This window comes from Benincasa hispida, chromosome 3 (genome assembly GCF_009727055.1).
Source record: "Benincasa hispida cultivar B227 chromosome 3, ASM972705v1, whole genome shotgun sequence".
Classification (NCBI taxonomy): Eukaryota; Viridiplantae; Streptophyta; class Magnoliopsida; order Cucurbitales; family Cucurbitaceae; genus Benincasa; species Benincasa hispida.
Window position 1 is genome coordinate 47,166,450 of NC_052351.1, and position 22,031 is coordinate 47,188,480.

General features: G+C 32.5%; 2 protein-coding genes and 2 non-coding genes across 4 annotated transcripts; 1 reads left to right on the plus strand and 3 right to left on the minus strand.

Annotated features, from left to right (window-relative positions):
• Positions 1-5,271: 5,271 nt before the first annotated feature.
• Positions 5,272-5,346, minus strand: TRNAK-UUU. The gene has a single exon. It is a non-coding gene; the product is annotated as a tRNA-Lys (tRNA).
• Positions 5,347-8,321: 2,975 nt separating this feature from the next.
• On the plus strand, positions 8,322-8,816 carry LOC120073592 (ATP synthase subunit alpha, chloroplastic-like). The gene has a single exon (XM_039026411.1). It carries the CDS (start codon positions 8,322-8,324, stop codon positions 8,814-8,816), a length of 495 nt encoding a protein of 164 aa, XP_038882339.1.
• A 4,927-nt stretch (positions 8,817-13,743) lies between these two features.
• Positions 13,744-13,815, minus strand: TRNAK-UUU. The gene has a single exon. It is a non-coding gene; the product is annotated as a tRNA-Lys (tRNA).
• Positions 13,816-15,449: 1,634 nt separating this feature from the next.
• On the minus strand, positions 15,450-17,960 carry LOC120074054 (probable transcription factor KAN3). Its single transcript, XM_039027040.1, has 5 exons — positions 17,432-17,960; positions 16,661-16,737; positions 16,268-16,304; positions 16,060-16,177; positions 15,450-15,916 (listed from the first exon to the last, which is right to left on the minus strand). The coding sequence occupies exons 1-5, from the start codon at positions 17,697-17,699 to the stop codon at positions 15,505-15,507; spliced, it is 912 nt and encodes a 303-aa protein (XP_038882968.1). The 5' UTR covers positions 17,700-17,960; the 3' UTR covers positions 15,450-15,504.
• Between the last annotated feature and the right edge of the window lie 4,071 nt (positions 17,961-22,031).

The window sequence follows — 22,031 nt, forward strand, 5'->3', positions numbered from 1 at the left end:
TCCTAAATCTCCTTATAATCTCGTAGTTTGTAAACTTTGTATAAATATATTATTGTTAATAAAATAAATGTTATTTTATAATCAGATACTCAATTCAATAAATTAAGATACGAGGTTATTTCATGTAATTTAAACAAGTATGTAGAGACATACAAGTGGATCTTGTTTAAATAATAATCTAAATGATCTGTAGTAGATAGATAAGGCTGGATACCTTATCCTCATGACACTACGATAGGCCTGCTTTGTAGGTGTTACAATTGTTGTAAAGTGCTACAAATGATCTGATGCTGATCATTCATGTGGAGACATGCGAGCGAGGTTATCCTATACAAAGAGTTTGTATAAGATCGGACCATGAAATGATTAGTCTATTTATATAACACCGTTAATAATAGAGACTTATATTTCACTAGGATGACCATAGGTAACATGACCTGAATCCTGAGTGAATTTTGAACTCCTGCTGATGAAGGCGATCCTTTGATTTGTATGGGTGAAAGTGGCCAGATTGCCAACTCAACAAGCCTACTATTTTAGGCATTCATTTGACTGGGGAGTTGGGAACACAACTACACAAGACGATATTCATTCCTTCCTCGATGCAGGGGAGGGTAGATAAATTGCTCCCTTAACGGCTGATTCTAGGTCTTGAACATAGTGACCACACCCTCTCCTGGCCGGAGAGGGACTTGGTCATAGTGAGACTATGACTTATTGTTCATTAGAAGAATCAGTGGTACTTAAGGAGTTAGATGTAATTACAGGGGCAAAACGGTATGAAGAAACTTTCTCACATGTTGTCATTTTAAAGTCTATCGGGATTCTCTTATTCATAGCCACATATTATGACTATGAGATATGGTAAATGGACGTCAAGACTGCCTTTTTGAATAGTAATCTTGAAGAGACCATCTATATGAATCAACAAGAAGGATTCATTAAGCAAGATCACTTAATTGGTCTATTTATGGACTGAAACAAGCATCTCGATCTTGGAATATAAGATTTGATGTTGCGATCAAATCTTATAGCTTTGATCTAAATGTTGATGAATCTTGTGTTTATAAGAAAATCATCAACAGCTTAGTAGCTTTCCTCGTACTGTATATGGATGATATCCTACTCATTGGGAATTATGTAGGTTTTCTGACTGATGTAAAGAAATAGCTAGCCACCCAATTCCAAATGAAAGATTTGGAAGAGGCGTAGTTTGTTCTAAGGATCCAGATTATAAGGGATTGTAAGAACAAAAGGTTGGCCTTGTCTTAGGCATCGTATATTGACAAGATGCTTGTCAGATATTTGATGCACAATTTCAAGAAGGGTTTATTACCTTTCAAGCATGGAATTGTATTATCTAAGGAATAATGTCCTAAGACTCCTCAAGAGGTTGAGAAAATGAGACAAATTCCCTATGCATCGGCTGTTGGCGTCCTTATGTATGCAATGTTATGTACTAGAATTAACATTTGCTATGCAATAGGGATTGTTCGATATCAGTCGAATCCAGGATTAGATCACTGGACGACGGTCAAAATGATCCTCAAGTATCTTCAGAGAACGAGGGACTATATGCTCGTGTATGGAGATAAGGATTTGATCCTTACAAGAAACACAGACTCTGACTTTCAGACTGATCGAGATTCTCAGAAATCCACATCAGGGTCAATGTATACTTTGAATGGAGGAAATCCACATCGCAGACTATACTATGGAAGCCGAATACGTATCTGCTTATGAAGCTGCTAAAGAGGCTATTTGGCTTGAGAAGTTCCTTACTCATTTGGAAGTTTTTCCAAATGTATCTTTGCCCATCACACTTTATTGTGATAATAGTGGTGTTGTGGAAAATTCTAAGGAGGAGTCATCGAAGAGCCAAGCACATAGAACGAAAATATCATTTGGTTCGAGAGATTTTGCATCAAGGTGATGTGATTGTCACGAAGATTGTTTCGAAGCACAACGTTGCTAATCCGTTTACAAAGGCTCTTACGACTAAAGTGTTCGAAGGTCATCTAGAAAGTCTGGGTTTACGGGATATGTGGCACATTGTCTAGGGCAAATGGGAGATGTTATTAGGTATAGTGTATGCCCTAGTTTATTGTATTTTTGTACTTTATTTATATTGTATATTAGTCTCCCTAAGTTTTAGAACAAGTGGGAGAGTGTTGAGAATGGTGTTCTAAATCTCCTTATAATCTCGTAGTTTGTAAACTTTGTATAAACATAATGTTGCTAATAAAACAAATTTTATTTTATAAGCATATACCCAATCCAATAAACTAAAATCTGAGGTTATTTCCTGTAATTTAAACAAGTATGTAGAGACATACACGTGGATCTTGTTTAAATAATAACCTAAATGGTCTGTAGTAGATGGATAAGGCTGGGTACCTTATCCTAGTGACACTATGGATACAGGCTTCTTTGTAGGTGTTACAAGTATTGTAAAGTGTTATAAATAATCTGATCCTGATCATTCATGTGGAGACATGCGAGCGGGGGTATCCTATACAAAGTGTTTGTATAAGATCGGACCATAAAATGATTAGTCTCTTTATATAACGTTGTTAATAATAGAAACTTACATTTCACTAGGATGACCATAGGTGACATGACCTAAATCCTGAGTGAGTTGTGAACTGCTGCTTATGAAGACGACCCTTTGATTTGTATGGGTGAGAGTAGCCAGATTGCCAACTCAACAAGCCTACCATTTTGGGGATTTGTCTGACTAGGGAGCTGGGAACACAGCTACACAAGACGGAATTCACTCTTTCCCCGATGCAAGGGCAAGTAGATAAATTTCTCCCTTAACGACTGATTCTGGGTCTTGAACATAGTGGCCATAACCTCTCCTAGCCTGAGAGGGACTTGGTCATAGTGAGATTATGACTTATTGTTCATTAGAAGAATCAGTGGTACTTAAGGAGTTAGATAAAACTACAGGAGCCAAACGGTATTTTGGCTCAACAGTACTTACGAGCAATTTGTGAAGGGTCATTGCACTTTTGATTGGTTATATCCAATAGACACATAAATTTATGTATAGTGCGAAGAGTGCAACTGTCGGTCTTTAGTGGAGTGACCGACAATTAACAGATGATGGATAATTTAATTAAAGAGTTTAATTAATTGTCCGAGTACCGTTGAAGCTGCAATCTACAGGTCCATAAGGTCCCCTTCAGAGCTCAATAGGGATGCAATCTTTGGATTAATTTGAATTGTTCAAATTAATTTAGAGAATTAATTGTATATGATATAATTAATTAAATTAATTATAATGTATTTGATACATTATAATTTTGAGGTAATATGAGAGGAATTTGAATATGATTCAAATACCAATTATATGAATGAGATTCACGTAATTAAATATAAATATGATTTATATTGAGAGGAATTAAATATTTGGATATGATCCAAACATCATTTATATGGATGGGATTCATATAAGTTGATTCAATATAAATGTGATTTATATTAAATGCCATGTATAGTTGAGAGAGAATAAAATCTATAGTTTATGTTGTATTTGATAAAATATAAAAATATAGGCTATATGTTATATTTGATATAACATATAGTGTGTATATATAATAAAGTAGCTATTATATTTTTCTATTTTATTAATTTATTTGAAATTAATAAAAATGGAAGGAGTTATAACTCCCTTCCCTCATTCGCTCAAGTAAACTAACATGGGATTCAAGAAGTTGAATCATCATCTTCTTCCTTAATTCTCTCTGAGAAGAGTTCTCCCCAAGAAAAAAGTTGTTTGTAGAAACTTCCCTCTCTTCATCTCCATCTCCTTTCCCTCTTTCAAGGATTCAAGCAAAACCCTCAACTCTTTCTTGAATCCTCTATCCCAAGAGAATATAGAGGGTTCTCAAGTGGTAATGTCCGTTCTTGAAGAAGGAGATCCACGTGGAAGGAGTTTCATTCGTGGCTTGTACGAGGAATTACTTGAAGAAAGAGTTCTTCAAAGGAAGGATTTTGAAACCCTATGTAATTGTTTTAAAGCATGTTGTAATTTTAAGTAAATGCATATCTTGTTTTTTTTTTTTACTGTAAGACTTTATATTCTATAAAAATGAAATTTGGAACGATCTTTGCTTCTGCTCAAAGGAACTTTTCCAAAAATTTCCTTCAGATAGTTGGTTAGGTTTAGTAAATAAAGATATATCTTGGTTTGTTTTAATTGTTATGAGTTGTAAATATAGATTTGTTATAGTAACTCTTGGATTAAGGTTGTAGATTCAAACGTGTTTTCTATATATTATTTACTATCTATTATAGACATTTACTTGATTTTGACAATCTTATTTTAGTTTGATTTATATTTGTAAGATTCAAACTGGTATAATATTTAGAATAAAGAAAATAAATCTAAAAAAAAGAAAATAAATAAACAGATTCAATTAGGTATGACATTTGGTTAAATATATAATTCCGATGCTAAAAGATATCCCTCGACGGTCTCAGGGGTCGGGAAAAGCCACAAAAGCACTTATTCGAACGACCAATTTATTATCTTGACGGTGACCATAAACCGTCGGGATTTAATACATATCTCGATGGTGGCCAGAAACCATCGGAGCTTAAAAGACATCCCGATTGTGCCTAGACACCGTTGGGATAAAGAACTATAACCCAACGATACTCTAACTATTAGGCTATATTAACATCTCCCGATAGTGCCTAATCATCGTTGAGTGAAAGTAACATCGCTTGACGGCACAAAAAGTAACATCGCCTGACGGAACTTGTACCGTCGAGCTATATTAAATCATCCCAATGGCTTCTACACTGTCGGGATAACATTCCAATCCCGACGGGGGTTAGAAATTTATATGTCAAAGGTTGCCCTTTTCTCCTGACGACTTTACTTAGGGTCAGCAGAAAAGTCTTATCCTATATCCATCAAGATAATTTTTCCCCTACGGCACAACTTCCATACCGTCGGGGAAGGTTTCCCCCACGAAGCATTCTCAACACTATTGCCGACGATTTCCTGACTGTCGGGAAAACCTGACGGTATTTTTTATGCTGACGACTTTCACCGTCGAGAAAGGCCCAAATTCTTGTAGTAATGACATGAAGCCTAAAAGAATCATATCATATATATTCAAATTTACAAAAATACTGAAGAAAACACTTATATACTTTTCTCAACATTTATTTGTGATAAGACTTAAATCAATTTCTATCACTATAATATCAAATATAAACTTCTCTTTTTCTTAATGAAGATATTATCCAATGTATGGCTAACGCCTGTGGGGATTGAACCCACGACCACGTGGTTAAAAGCCATATGCTCTACCACTGAGCTAAGACGGCTCAAGTTCATGAATGCTTTTCTTTCATTATATATTTATTTATATTGACATAGTCTATTAATATCTATTTAATATAACATTGACGAGTAAGGGAAAAAATCCCTCCAAGATCCTTTGTAGAGAGCTTCTTCTAGGTAGTAGTGCAATCCTAGTATTCTACACACATCTTTGGCATGTAAAACATGATCATCTAATGGATTTGAATTCCTTGATATTAGGTTGGAAAAAAGTGAAACTTTCTAAAGAGTAGAATATCTTGAATGAAGATTTGGACGAAGACACATCCCAGAAAATAAAAGGATTTACGGTAAAAAAAAATCTGGGTAAAAATCACTTTCCTTTTAAATTCCACTCTTCAAAAGATAGATTGGGTGTTCAAATCAGGCTCCTGGATCTTTGATAAGCATATGTTTTCAAAAGACATATCATTTTTTTCAATAGAGAAGGATGATCATTTGTCAAGGAATGACTCTGGTTATCAAATGATTGAACAACCAGGAGTAATTTACTTATGATACTTAGTTGGCATTCATAAAAAGTATCTAATGAATTATAAGTTCAATACATGTTGTTTGGCAGAAAGACGAACATTCCTTGCTCATTATCAAACAATCATTTATTTAAAAACCTCGTGTGGACTAATAGTTTTCATTCCCATCTCATGGAAAACTTCTTTTCATTTTGCTTAGCCCTATCCCCCTCTAAGGGTATTTTAGTGATAGGTTCTATAGGAACTAGACGATCTTATTTGGTCAAATACCTAGCGAAAAACTCCTATATTCCTTTCATTATAGTATTTTTGAACAAGTTCCTAGATAATAAGCCTAAAGGTTTTCTTATTGACGATAGTGACGATATTGATAATAATGGCGATATCGACCGTGATCTTGATACGGAGTTGAAGCTTCTAACTATGATGAATACACTAACTATGGATATGATGCCAGAAATAGACCAATTTTATATCACCCTTCAATTTGAATTAGCAAAAGTAATGTCTCCTTGCATAATATGGATTCCAAACATTCATGATCTGGATGTGAATGAGTCGAATTACTTATCCCCTGATCTATTAGTGAACTATCTCTCCAGGGATTGTGAAAGATGTTTCACTAGAAACATTTTTGTATTGCTTTGACCCATTTTCAAGAAATAATAGTTATATTTTATTATTGAATGTTCCCATGTCATCAGGTCACCAACTTCTTTAACCATCCGACATTAGGCAGGCGTCAACCCCCATACATAGTCTTATGACTTTACGTAGACCTATGTTTTCGATAAACAGTCGCCCGGGCCTAGTCACTGCGACCCTCCTTGTAAGGAGGCACCCCTTCTCTTGAAGTTACGGTGCTATTTTGCCGAGTTCTTTAGAGAGAGTTGTCTCGTGCCCCTAGGTATTTTTTACCTACCCACTTGTTTCGGTTTCAGGTACAAGTACCCTTTTGTTGAAGGTTGTTTGAGCTTTTCCTAGGAGCATGGCATGGGTTATTTTAGCGTCATAGCATTTTGTACTCGAACATTGGTTCGAGGTATTTTCTCTACACCTTCTTACAGTGAAAAAATAGGGGCATCTTGCATCCTTGAACCAATAACCATCTTTTAGCTAACCTAGCCTCCTCTGTCCCTCGGGACTAACAAGAGGTAGTACATGAATATTCACATGTTGTCCATCGACTGCGCCTTTCGGCCTGATCTTAGGCCCTGACTCACCCTATGTGGAATAATCTTGTGGAGTCGTGTGGAGGTAGAAGGTCTACGGGTCGTGAACTTCTTTTCCTGGAGAAGAAACAATGACGGTATCTCGGGAATACGCATCGGCTAACTTTGTGCCAGCAGCCACAGTAATACAGAGGATGCAAGTGTTATCTGGAATTATTGGGGGTAAAGCGTTTGTAGATGGCTTTTTAAGTCTGCCATCAAATCCCAGGGCTCAACCCTAGACATGCAGTGGAAACTATCAAGTTGCAGAAGGCATTTTCGATGGATCGATGAAGTGCGTAGAGATCGAAAAGAACAAGAACGAAGAAAGGATTCTATTGGGCTGACACTGACACTGAGAGACGAAAGCTAGGGGAGCGAATGGGATTAGATACCTCAGTAGTCCTAGCCGTAAGCGATGGATACTACGCGTTGTGCGTATCGACCCATACAGTGTTGTAGCTACGCGTTAAGTGTCCCACCTGGGGAGTATGTTCACAAGAATGAAACTCAAAGGAATTGACAAGGGCTTGCACAAGTGGTGGAGCATGTGGTTTAATTTGATGTAAAGTGAAGAACCTTACCAAGATTTAACATGTCGTGAATCCTCTTGAAAGAGAGGGATGCCTTCGTGAACACGGACATAGGTGGTGCATGGTTGTCATCAGCTCGTGCCATAAAGTGTTGGGTTAAGTCTCGCAACGAGCGTAAGCCTTGTGTTTAGTTGGAACCCTGAGCAAACTGTCATTGATAAGCTGGAGGAAGGTGAGGATGACGTCAAGTCATCATGCCCTTATGCCCTAGGAGACACATGTGCTAAAATGGTCGGGACAAACGATCGTGATCCTGTGAGAGTGTGCTAACTTCAAAAATCCGTCCTTAGTTCGGATTGTAAGCTGCAACTCGTCTGCATGAAGCCAAAAGTATTAGTAATCGTACATCAGCTATACGGCAGTGAATTCGTTCTCATGCCCGAAGTCATTACCTTCACCACAAGGAGGGGAATGTTGAAGGCATGGCTAGTGACTGAAGTGAAGTCATAATAAGGTAGCCGTACTGGACGGTACGGCTTGATCACCTCATTTTCAGGGATTCGATTGATAAATAATTATTTTAGTGAAATTTGATTCCACTGGTCAACGAGTTACATTTACTTACCATCAGTGCTAATATTGGCATGTTTGGGATGATGAAAGAAATAACTAATTGATTAGTCCTTCCACTGTATGCATTATTTTTTTCTCAAAAAAAAAAAAAAAGAATTACGAAATACTCATGGTAACCATTCGAGCATATGAAATTAGTAATATTATCCGTGAACGTATTGAGCAATATAATAGAGAAGTCAAAATTGTAAATACAGGCACTGTACTTCAAGTGGGCGACGACCTTGCTCGTATTTATGATATTAATGAAGTAATGGCAGATGAATTAGTAGAATTTGAAGAGGGTACTATAGGTATAGCTCTAAATTTAGAATCAAATAATGTTGTTGTTGTATTAATGGGTGATGGTTTCTTGATACAGGAGGGAAGTTCTGTAAAAGCAACGGGAAGAATTGCTCAGATACCAGTAAGCGAGGCTTATTTAGGTCGTGTTATAAATGCCCTGGCTAAACCTATTGATGGCCGAGGTGAAATTTCATCTTCTGACTCTCGGTTAATTGAATCCCCCGCTCCTGGTATTATTTCGAGACGTTCCGTATACGAGCCTCTTCAAACAGGACTTATTTCTATTGATTCGATGATTCCTATCAAACGTGGTCAGTGAGAATCAATTATTAGGGACAGGTAGACCGGTAAAACTGCAGTAGCCACGGATACAATTCTCAATCAACAAGGGCAAAATGTAATATGTGTTTATGTAGCTATTGGCCAAAAAAACATCTTGTAATAGGTGTATCGGAAGCTATTCCAGTAATAGGGTCACCTTTGGTAGAGTTATTACGTGGAAGTGCTAGTGTGGGACAATCTACCTTGACTTGTTTTTATAGTTTATATACTTTTGTATTACCTCTTCTTACTGGCGTATTTATGTTAATGCAATTCCCCAGGATATGTAAGCAAGGCATTTCTGGTTCTTTATAGAGAATAGAAATCATAGATTTGTAATTAGTTATTTATGATTACTCGGGGGAGGAAGAAGAGTATTTTATTGCTGCAAATATGGATTATTGAAAAAAAAGACATGTATTTGGATATTTCCCTTCAACTCCACAAAATTCTATTTTTTATTTTTCAATAATAGTTGAAGGGAATTCTTCAAAGAGAAAATAGATTATAGGAGTGTGTGACTTGAACTATTGATTGGGATGTGTGAATATATGTGTTTTTATCTGCCACATTGGGATTCACAACAAATTGTGTCTTTATTCCAACTACCGTTAAAGCTCCATACAGAGGGTAAACTGGTTCGCTTGAAGAGGAATTTTCTATGATTAGACTTGACCATGTCGTGCATGACCAAGCTCGGTAAGATCCAGTAGAATAGGTGATATATATGACATAATACAAATTATGTTTTATCTATTTCACTTACTTAATAGTATGAAAATGCATTCATTTCCTCTGTGTTGACTCGATTTTATGATATTATCGGAGTGAAACAAGGGATCTAAAAAAAACATAGGCTAGACTATATTAGTAACAAGTAAATCCTTTGGATGTAAAAAGTGTCGATATTTTTTATGGCTAAAGCTCCATCGCAAGGTCTGAGATGACCCAGTAAGCACTTGAACATTATCAACTTTGTAAGGCTACTTGGGTATTGAGCATTTATCTGCAAGAACTGAATTCCTTGCAATGGATAATTGTAACTCTTCAAAACAGAATCTTCTCAATTTTTTCTTACATTGAATCAATCATTTATTTTATATATACTTGGATATGGATAAGATGTCGATTTTTTATCTGGATCTAGTTGGTTCGTTTGATTTATGTTCGAGTCGGATGATGAAAAATTATCATGTCCGGTTCCTTCGAGGGATGGATCCATAATAATTCACCTATTCTAATAACAAAAAAACCAAATTTGAATGCTCCTATATTAAGAGTTAAATTGGCTATGGGTATGGGTCATAATTATTACAGAGAACCCGCATGGCCTCAATAAATAAAGAAGTATTTTTAATTTCTTCATGCTCATTTTAAGTTCGAAGTACCATTTATACAAATAAGAACCCCATTCATTACATGATTTCTTCTTCATATAGATAGATATAGGATCTATGGAGCAATTACTTAGAAGTACATTTTATGCAACAACTCTTCCTATCTGATAGAAAAGGATCCCATGATCCTGAACCGATCTTACTTGGGATCGCAAATCCCAAGTTTGTCTATGAAGTGCAGATCTAATTATATTAGTGTCTATAATTGATTTCTTCTGCGTAATACTAATTGTTAAGGCCTCATTGGTAAGTGCTACAAGATCTCGTACATTGGAACCCATGGTAGCTCATTAAGGAGGGTGGTGAGATTGTAGTCACTTTGTTTATAACACAATTGCTACGGAATTGCAGAAAGTTGTCCGATAGCGATTGCATGATAAGGCTCGTCTGACTGGGTTCATTTACGAGACTTCCATTCATCTCAGCAATATTGAAATGGTTCATCATGTTAAGGACATATTCCCTAACAAACGATCCTTCATCCATCTGCGCACTGAAGATGAACTCAAGGGCATCGTACATGGCTTGTGAGGAAGGTTTTCCAAACATGTCATGCAATGATTCCATGATTTGGCGTGCAGTGATCACGGTCTCATGCTTTTTGTCTGGGACATCAAATGAGCCTGCCAAAATATAGACCTTTGCCTTATCATTGGCCTTAGTCCACCTCTCATAATCATCATGAACACTTCATGATGCATCGTGCTCAGGGGTCGGAGGACATTCCTCTGTGAGAACGAAGTTGAGGTCATTCACTACCAAAACCGTATTCATCATATTTTTCCAAGTTGTATAATTTTCTCTAGTTAATTTTTTGGCACCAAGCAAAGTAATGATTGAGCTAAATATGTTGATAGAAAAACAAATTAATTATATTACACACTTGTGTAAAATTCATTTTTCATTTTAATCCAATCAGTTTAGCAAAGATTAATGAACCATAACATCATTGAATTTTTCAATGATACATTCAGTGATTTGGAATAAATGCAACTCAGGCTGTACAATTATTCCTATCACTAGAGTGAGATACACTCAATTAAATATTATCCCAGAATAATTCCTTATTCATATATATTTAATTATCATTCAGCTGGTCAATAAATTATTAACTGCCTTAATGCTTTATCTTAAGTGTAGCCTTTCATTTTCAACCCTATAACCCCATTCCAATCAGTCTGTCTTAGGGAAGAACATAATTGGTGCAATTGGTTATAGTGGTCTTATCCATTTTGGAGTTTGTAATGGCTTCCCCATGTAAATACCTTCCTAAGGGAGGGTCCGCCCAGGGCACCACGAGGCCAAGCATGAAAGAAATATTACAAACTAACGAAGGAGACCACAGGATATGTTGTCACGCGTATTTCTCTCACTTACTATAAATATTTTCTTCATTCACCTTGATATTGACCCTTGCAAATACGTTCCCAAGGGAGGGTGCACCTAGAGCACTACGAGCCGAGCATAAATCTTACCCTGTGAATTCTTTAGGAGAACGTGAGTGGAAAAACGACATATCATATTAACTTAAAAAAAGTACAACTAAATTATTTTAACTAAATCTTTGTTAAATTTTCTTAATATAACGTTTATATTAAATAGTTTAACAATATGTGTCTTTGTTCATTAAACTCTTTTAATGAAATTAATCACTTATTGCATGCTTATAAAATATTTTCTCAGTTCACCTTTCAGGTCCATTCCTAGGTAGAGGTACTACGTTTCCGTCAGCTTAAGAACCCAACCTAGACTGAAAGTTCCTTAAACAAAGGTCCTTTAAAAGCAGTTATTTTATAAATTTAATCTTTTACCCAAAATCATTTTAATCCTATTGAAACGAATTGAAAGATTAACCTATTTCTGAAATTATAAACATTCTAATTTTTCATATATAAGAAAATTATTTTATATAGAAAAATGACTGAAAATATTTTCAAATATAGTAAAATGTCACAGTTTATCAGTGATAGATACTGATAAAAATCTATCAGTGTTTATCAGTGATAGATGACAATGAACATTTTACTATATTTATAAATATTTTTGTTCGTTTTACTATATTTGAAAACAACCCTTATATATATATATAACCACGCTAAAGTGAGCTTAACTCAACGGTCTCTAGAAGCTGAAGGTTAGATACTCTATCTCCTCAATTGTTGTACTAAAAAAAAAAAAAAAAAAGAAAATTAGATAACCATCAATTATTATATTCCACTATTATATTACGGATTATAAACTTATACTAACATGAAATGTATCTCATTTATAAGAACATCAAATATGGATCAAATACATATCACAATTATATAAAAAGTAAACCTTTTGATTTCTTATGTACATAAACTATATATATACATATCAAAATGAACATTTTAAATCTATAGAAACCAAAATAAATAAAATTAATCAAAATTCCATAATTTCTTAGGGATTGCAAGATAAGAAGCCAAAACCAAAAATAATTCTTAGATCATGGGCTTGGGAGAAGAATATCTACTGTCAGACATAGCGAATTTTAAGAAGAGAGCTAACAAGGGAAGCAAATTTGATCAGATAAACTTTTTATTTTGAAAAATAAGAATATGAACCAATATGGGTAAGGTTTAAATATGATATTGACGTTAGACAAAAATTTCGACATCTCAATTTTCTAGAAATGTGGATAAAGATATTGATATTATGTCGATTTCAATGAATACTTTTAGAAATATTACAAACACAAAGAATGTATTTAAAATAATTATAAAAATTTAAACTTCTAGTAACATTACCTAGTTAAAAATAAATAAATTAATTAAGCAAGGCCTTCAACACATCACATGAAGCCTAAAAGAATCATAGAATCGTATAATATATATTCAAATTGAACCATGGAAGTGAATAATTTAACTATAAATAAAATAGCTCTTCATGCATTCTAGAGGCAAACACATCAAATAGTTTAATCAATTCATCATTAGAAAATTTCAAATACATAAAATTATATAATTCATATATGTTAATTAATTATATTCTTGTCTCAAAAAAAACAGGTAGGTATGTGCATGCATTGAGATATATATCAGAAAATGTGAACATCCCTAGTGTACATTTATATAAATTAAAGTATGTTTTTTAATAATGAAATTTGTTTTATAATTGTATTAAAAAAAGGAAATTTGTTTTATAATCTAATTTTTAAAAACCAATCTTTAGAAATATAGTGAAAGTTTGTAGACTAAAAGAGAGTGATTTTCAAATTCTCATATTTGACTAACAGTAGTCTAAAATTGTTGGTTAGAAAATAGAAAACAAATTAAGAAATCGGTTTAGTTATGCTTACTTTTTCAAGAAATAAAATAAAATAAAATTGTTTACCATAGTTTGAAAAAATGTTTTTTCTATTGTACTTGGCAAAAATTTCAAGAGTAATGTCAAAAACTAATTTTAAAAAAGAGAAATTATTAATAATACCTATATGTTTTTAAATAGAAAATTTTTTACATGTAGAAAACATATAATTGTACCAATTATCAATATATGGCCCGCCGTCTGTGGGGATCGAACCCACGACCACGTGGTTAAAAGCCACGCGCTCTACCACTGAGCTAAGACGGCTGGATTTGATTTGAAATTATATTTAATTATATTAACAATCTATTTAATATAACATTGACGAGTAGGGGGAAAAATCCCTCCAAGATCCTCCGTAGAGAGCTTCTGCTGGTATTCTACACACATCTTTGCCATGTAAAACAAGATCATCTAATGGAATTGAATTCCTTGATATTACATTGGAAAAAAGTGAAACTTTCTGAAGAGGAGAATATCTAGAATGAAGATTTAGACGAAGACACATCCCAGAAAATAAGTGAAAAATTAGATTTCTATCTTATTAGTAAGGTTCTCTCAGAAAGATCAATGGCAATCAACATAGTAAAGAACATCATGAAAAATGCTTGGAGAACAAAAATGGGATTTACGGTAGAAAATCTGAATAAAAATCACTTTCTTTTTAAATTCCAATCTTCAAAAGACATATTGGGTGGTTCAAATCAGGCCCTTGGATCTTTGATAAGCACTGATTAGTTCTGCAAATTTCCAAGACCAATCATTGCATCTATGATTACGAATTTCGATTTGTAACCTTCTGGGTGAGAATTTTGGAACTTTCATTGGGCTTCTAAAACTGCTTCGTGGTTGTAAAAATGGGAAACGTGATTGAAGAATTTATTGAAGTAGGAATCTGATTAAGAAAACCTGTACTGGGTGAAAACACGAGAATCCAGATTCTTATTGTATATCCAAACCTTTTCACTGTGGTACGAAAATAAAAACAACAAAAGCTCCGGTCATTCTGATAGACTTTTATCAACTTCCATCAATGATAGACTTCTGTCAATTATCTATAACTGATAGACATTGATAAAATTTTATTAACATCTATCAGTGATAGACTTGTATCAACATTGATAAAATTTTATTAACATCTATCAGTGATAGACTTGTATCAATTTCTATCACTGATAGATGTTGATAGACTTCTAGCATCCATCTATAATAGACATTGATAATATTGTCTATCACAACTATCTAAAAGTACAAAAACTCAAATCTAGCATCCAACTTCATGGGTAAACCAATTTTAACAGTAAAACTTAATGGATGTTCAAGAACCAAATAAATTTAACCTAATATTTTTTATATTTCAGAGAGCTTGTTAGACTCATTTTTAAATTTCAACACAAATCCCAAAAATTCAGAGATTAAATTGCCTATTTAACTAGAACTATGTGTTATACATAATATATTAGGAAAAGAAAGATTGCTTAAATTGGCAATGTAGTTAAGTACTGAACCAACAAAAACAAAAGGAAAAAAAAAAAAACTCCAAAGCCTTAAGTCTGGTTTGTCATTTTGAAAATGTGAAAGAATGAAAAGAGACAAGAAGGAAAAAAAACACAACATGAATATTTATATTTAGCATTATAATCATGTCTGAATTCTAATATACATTTGAAGAAAAATAATGTTACACCACACTTATATGCTACAAGTGGAAAATAAGTACCTCAGTATCTCACTTAGAATTTGACCTCTTGAGAATATTCATATAGTCAGATTCAGAGTACTTATTCTCTCCTTGAGTGTGATCATATCAGTACATAGTACTAGATCTGATCAAAACTCCTCAGTTAAATGTGCTTGATCAAGAGTAATACTAAATTGTGTAACCACTTGAGAAGTCGTCGTATTGCTTACTCTTTCTCTTTTTCCTCTTCCATTGCTAATAAAGGAGACATTGAATTAATAATATGAGCACAAAGATAGAGATAAATCAGTTGTACTTTCTAAAACTTCTTCATCTTCTTCATCTTGATCTCCTCCTATCCTCCTTCTCTTATCAATCTTGATCTCTTCTTCCCTTGGTGCAATCTTTAGGGATAAACTCAAATCAATTTCTCCATCTGTGGCCTTTTTCCTTTTTTGTGGAATAATACCACTGCATGGATCTTCTTTTTCCCTCTCTTCTTGCCTTTTGCTCGTCGTCGTCATATTCGGTTCACTGATCGAGCTGCGAAAGTTGTAGGCAGTGCTTTTACTACTCCCGAATATGCTCGATCTTGCTTGAGTCAATGTCGTCGTTGAGGCTGCCTTCTCCATATATGGTGATTGTATTGTTTTGTTTTCGATAGCATTCCATGATGACCCTCCAAATCTAACAAGAAAGTCGAGTTAGTTTGGAATGACTTTTCAAAGAAAAAATACATCATTTCGATCATTAAAAAACCTATTCATTCGAGTTTTGAAAAGTTCTTTAAAAATAATACTACTATTTCAAAAGTCGAACCGGTTTCTTACCCAAAAATATTGGAGGTGTAGCTTTGATTATGGCGTTGGAACATTGGGATTTGGCTGACATTAAATATGTTGCGATCTCCACTACTTTCAGCCATAAGAAGCCTTTGATCCCCCATTGCTGTCATAGTTTCCATTACAAGTTATTGAAAGAAATTAAATATTGGGAATTAATGTAGAGATTAAACTTAATAAAAAGTTTAATTTATACCTTGGCCTGGTTCATTAGTCTTCTTGCTTCTATACATCTGAAAGTAATGAAAAGAATAATATTAGAAATTGAGACTGAAATTTAACCTACAAATTTCTATTTAGCTTTTAGTTTTTGGTTTTGAAAATTAAGCTCATTTATTCCCTATTTCTTGCCATAGTATTTATCTTTCCTACACAAAAGACTTGAATTCTATGCCAAATTTTAAAAACAAGTTTTTAAAGTATTTTTTCATAGTTTCCAAAATTTGGTTTGGTTTTTGAAAACATTAGTAGAAAATATATAACCAATGAAAGAAACTTAGAAGTAGAAGAAGACTTAATTTTCAAAAAATAAAAACAAAATAGTTAATGACGATAAAGTTTTTTTGAAAAGAGAGAAAGCTCAGTAAACCTGAAGATGGCTCTTGACATGGGCTATGCTTAGTCCTTTGATGTTCATCAACTGAAGAACCAACTTTGGAGTAGCATCTATACATACAACAAAATCATCAAAAATTAGATTAAAAAAACAATACATAACATATGTATAGAAAATTAACAACAATCTAGAAGACATAATCAATTCCTGTAATTCACCCCAAGAAAGAGGTAAAAAGTGAGAGAATTTGATAAATATCTACATAACCCCTAATTAACAAAGCCTTAAATCACTTGAAGGTAGGAAAAAAAAAAAAAAAAAAAACTTAAAAGTAATAAAATTTTCAGGTAGGAAAAAAAAAAAAAAAAAAAAAAACTCTAACTGTCTGCTCTAATATTTGATTAAATTGTGATCCCACTTCAATCCGCTCAATCAAGAAGGCATTAATTACTATATCAAAAATTAATGACTTGATTTTTACCTTCCAAAAAATTGTTGAACTCAAAAGAAAAAAGAAATCACTGTTGAACCCAAAAGTGGATTAAATATAAAAAATATTAGGTTAAATTTAAATCACTCGCTAACCTAAGCATATCTCAATACACAAGACATTAATTATTATCACAAACATGATAATTCAATCCTCCACCTTATAATTAGTGAACTATGTTAATAAATCAGGAGACGAGCAATAAAGAGAAGAAGAAGAAGCTAAAGCAAAGTTAACTCAACGATCGGAGGTTGGATTCCCGATCCGAGTAGTTAAAAGAGAAAAAAAGGAAGAAAAAGAAGTAAGGAAATTACTTTCTTGACCACCAAGTCTTTCAACAGCATGAACAAAACGGAGGTGAAGATCGGGAGTCCAACGGAGTCTTGGGAGTTTGGATCTAACATAAGGTCTGACAGTGGGCGGCTTCGTCTTGTGTTGTTCATCATTATTATTACTATTATTATTCTCTTCAATTGTGCTGTTGCTTGAGCTCCCTTCATTGTTTCCCAATTCACTGCTTTCTTCTGACTTGTTTTTATCATCATCACTACTTCTTGTGTTTGAACATTCTGCTGCTTCCATGATTATTTTACTTTCCACAGAGATCTGAAATGAATAACTTTCTTCCTTTGTATGCACAAAACCAGAGAGAGATTTAAAGTTTGGAATGATTAGAAGAGAGAGAGAGATATGGATCTATTACCCCACTTGCAAGGGGAGAGAAACCCTAGCTACCCAGACAAAGGGAAAGACAGATCTTCATGGAGAAGACACAAGACTCGTGTCTGTCTCTAGATATGTTGGGAAACTTCAAATGAACCTTCTTCCCTTTTACATCTCATGTGAGACTCCATGCTAAATTGTGGATACCAATTTTACATCGTTGGATGTCGGAGAGAGAAATTGAAATATCATAATTTTACTTACTATGCAAATATTAACAGATTTAGCACAATACAAACAAAATTTAAATCTCTTGGAGTCTTAGAATCTATCGTTAATAGATTTTACTATATTTATAATTTTTCAAAAATATTGTTGTATATTTAATTATTAACCTTAAAATTGCTATTCATTACAATTATCCAAAATCAATTGACATGAAACTATAAATTTTTGAAAAAGGATTTTAAGGTGATTAATAAAATTACTTTACAATAAAAAATTATTTAAAGAACTTTTTGAAAAATTTAAGATATAAAAGTATTTTTATTTATTTTTTTTTTTTTAAGAAAAATAATTAACCAGGACTCTAAATTAGGGCATAATAATTAAGCATGGACATGCATATATGTACACACATCATATTATGTATATATGGGCATGCTCTGTGGCTCATATGAATCCACCCATATTTTATACTTTTCAAGTTGAATTCTAATTTGAAAAATCATACATAATATTTTAAAATATAATTTATGTTTTGTGTGAGAATAATTCCAAAGCATCTCTGTTTTAATTAACTTATTGTATCATAATCAATAAAAACAACCCACTCAGTATATTTGTCCTTTTTGTATGTGTCCAATATGTAAATAATAATAATAATAATAATAATAATAATAATAATAATTCCCATACCCATTATAGTATAAAATTAACGAATATCCTAAAAAACTAGATTTAAAAATAATTATTTTTACTGTTTATAAATATTTATGCACTTGTTTACTATATAAATTCAAACAAACCACCTTTTCAACATCATCCCAAAACGAAAGGAAAAAAAAAAAAGAAAAAAGCAATCCCTAGTACTATATTTTCATGGTATATATTCTTTTAGAATTTTTTTTTTTTATCTCTTAACAGAAGTTTATTTCACTCATTATTTCAATTACTCTACTCATTAAATCAAGTACATAAAATCCACAAAAAAAATAAAAAATAAAAAACTCCATATTTTGTAGTTATGAATTGTGAAGCTTGGAAAAAATTTGAGTTCAATTAAAATTACAACCTTTTGATTAAAAAAAATTAGATATTTGAATCTCTATTTATACGGAAAGAAAAATAAATATTAATAAATAAAAGGGTCCTTAAGTTTATGCATTTTATTACCTGCATGGGGAAGTGTGAGAATTTTGGACAAAACTACCAATAATTTTATGAAGAATTTTGGCAAAGATGTCCTCCACATTAATTAGGTGTTTATTTCTATTGATTCTATGGATCAATAAAAAAAAAAGTTTGCAAGCGTATTTTCTTATAAAAATGGTTTAATGATATTGATTATATATTTCTTAAACTATAATATAACCCTAATTGCATATATTTAAATATTGAGAAGCATATATTTGTGGAGGAAATTAAAGGTCGAGGAAGAAAGGAATCTAAATTATGAAAAAAGAATCACGGATTTTCTCTCTCTATCGCTAGAGAGAGAAAACTTGATAAAAAAAGAGGAAAAAAAAACATATATCTGACTAAAATTACTAATTCCATCATTCTTGTTGATGGACATAATCACGAACCTTAACTTCTATTTTAATTTTTATATTTAATTAAATTTAAGAAAACTATTGATTTTGAAATGTAATCACGTGTTTATCTGTATAATATCAGAGCTTATGAAGTTCAAATATGTATTTAGTCTAAAATTGGAATCTAAACTAAACAATGATGAACCCAAAAAGTACCATCTTGAGGAGATATGTTGAGAATATAAAACAATATTTATAAGATGTACAAGTGTTACTCATGGATTTCCTTCTCAAACCAATTGGCAATGAGATGAATAATTTATGTATTTTTTTAAAAGACTGAGATTTCCCCATCTTTATGATGTAGAATTCTTAACATGATTGTTGAAATGTCTTGAATCTGTTATATGATGTTTCAAAAGACCAAATAGGAATTCTCACTGTGTCCTTATTTATTGTCAACACCTTTCTAATACATGATCCTCAACATGGCCTATTGAAATACCTTAAATTTGTTATCTAACACTCCAAATGACCAAATACAATGACCTTTGTTGTGCCCTTATTTATTGTTTACTCTTTTTTTTTTTTTTTTTTTTTTTTTTGTTTCATTGTCGATGTTGTTTCTGTCATAATAATACCTTTTTGCGTTCACCATTCTTGGATTAAATTTTTTTCACTCAAATATTCATTTATTTTTATTTTAAATTAGATAACGAGAGATTCTATCTCAAAACCAAATGACAATAAAGGAAATTAACCTATTAATTTTATAAAAATTGTGAGATCCTACTCACTTACCGTTTCAACGTGAGATCGATCCTCAACACTTCATCCATTGAATTATATATGCTCGGATTGGCATCATGTCATTTATATAAAAGTTTTAAATCATGTTTTCTTGAGCTATTTCTAAATTGTTAGAAATAACAGTTTTAAGTTTTCATCTTACAAAACTAACACCCTTTTTCATAACTCGTTCAAATAGCTTTTCTTGGTCATCTTAGATGAGATCGATCACAGAGATTTAGTAAAAAATTAAAAAAAGAATTAGTTTTTTTTAACTTATCGATTGTTTTGGCCCTTTTGGGCCTTTCTCGGTACATCTCGGAGAGATTACTCCAAAATTCTCATAATTCTTATAAAATATTATGTGATCTTCCTAAATATTATACCAAATCTTATATATTTTCAAATTTTCTCCAAATTTGATTATATTTACCAAATATTTTATCAAAATCTTACGTAATTTATTAAATCTTTAGCCAATTTTTTAATTTCTAAATTAATTTACTGATTATTCAAATGAATTTTTTAGATGAATCTCAGGTGATTGATTTTGATTTTTAAATTTTTGGAAAGATTAAATTTTTCAAAAAAAAGGTAAAATATGGAAAATATATAAAATCTCGGTGGGAATCTCAGGCAGATTAACATCGAGATCAGTGAATTCTCGGGTAGAATAATACCGAGATTTTATATATTTTTCATATATTAACTTTTTTTTCTTTTTGCAAAATTTAATCTTTCCCAAAATTTAAAAAACAAAATGCAATCATCTATCTAAAAAATCTAATTGGTAAACACATTTAAAAATTTAGAGATTCATGTAATCATGGAAACAAAAATTGGCTTAAAATTACATAAGAATTGAATATAATATTTGGTAAAGATAACCGAATTTGGATAAAATTTGAAGGACCAAAACAATCAATAAGTTAAAAAATAGTAAAATTTTCAACTAAATCTTGGTGGTCGATCTCGCCCGAGATCCATCGAGAAAAACTAGTTGAACGACTTTTCAAAAAAGGTGGTAGCTTAGAAAGATGGAAAGTTGAGGTTGTCATTTCGGACTATTTATCATTTGTCTTTTCATCGAACAGAAGGAAAGCAAGATGGGCAAGGGTTGGATTAAGTGAAAGGTATATACTCTCGATGAATGATTTTGACAAAAGAATGGGAAAGAAAAGTTGGGTTTGGTATTTTCATTCCTTCCACGTGCATTGGGTTCATGGTTGGGAAGGTATAATAATTTGAGCCCTTCATTTTGCTTTCTTTCATGTGTAGCTTAGCTAGCTTGATAGACCCTTTTCTTTGGGGTTTAATTCACGGATGTCTTGAGCTTTTGAACCCTATTTTTTTGTTGCTAAGATTGTAGTTGAGTGTAATTAATTTACTTCTGCGCATGCATATGCAACTTGGATATTTTATTATATGCTTTTTGTTCTTCTTCTTTTAATCAATGTTTCAACTAGTTTTCTTATGTTATCATCTCATTTCAAATCCCTTTTTTTACTATTTTGTTCTTTGTTTCGCTTTTCACCTCTTTCTTTTTCCTTTTTAGTAATTTTATATATTTAAAGCATGTTTGTCTCCAAACACACAACAAGGTAAGCTTACTGTTTTTTTTTTTTTTTAATATAGATAACAAGACCAATTAGCTAGTGAGGTTCGTATCAAAATGTCTTGTTAGAGCAAAAGCTAATCCTTCTGA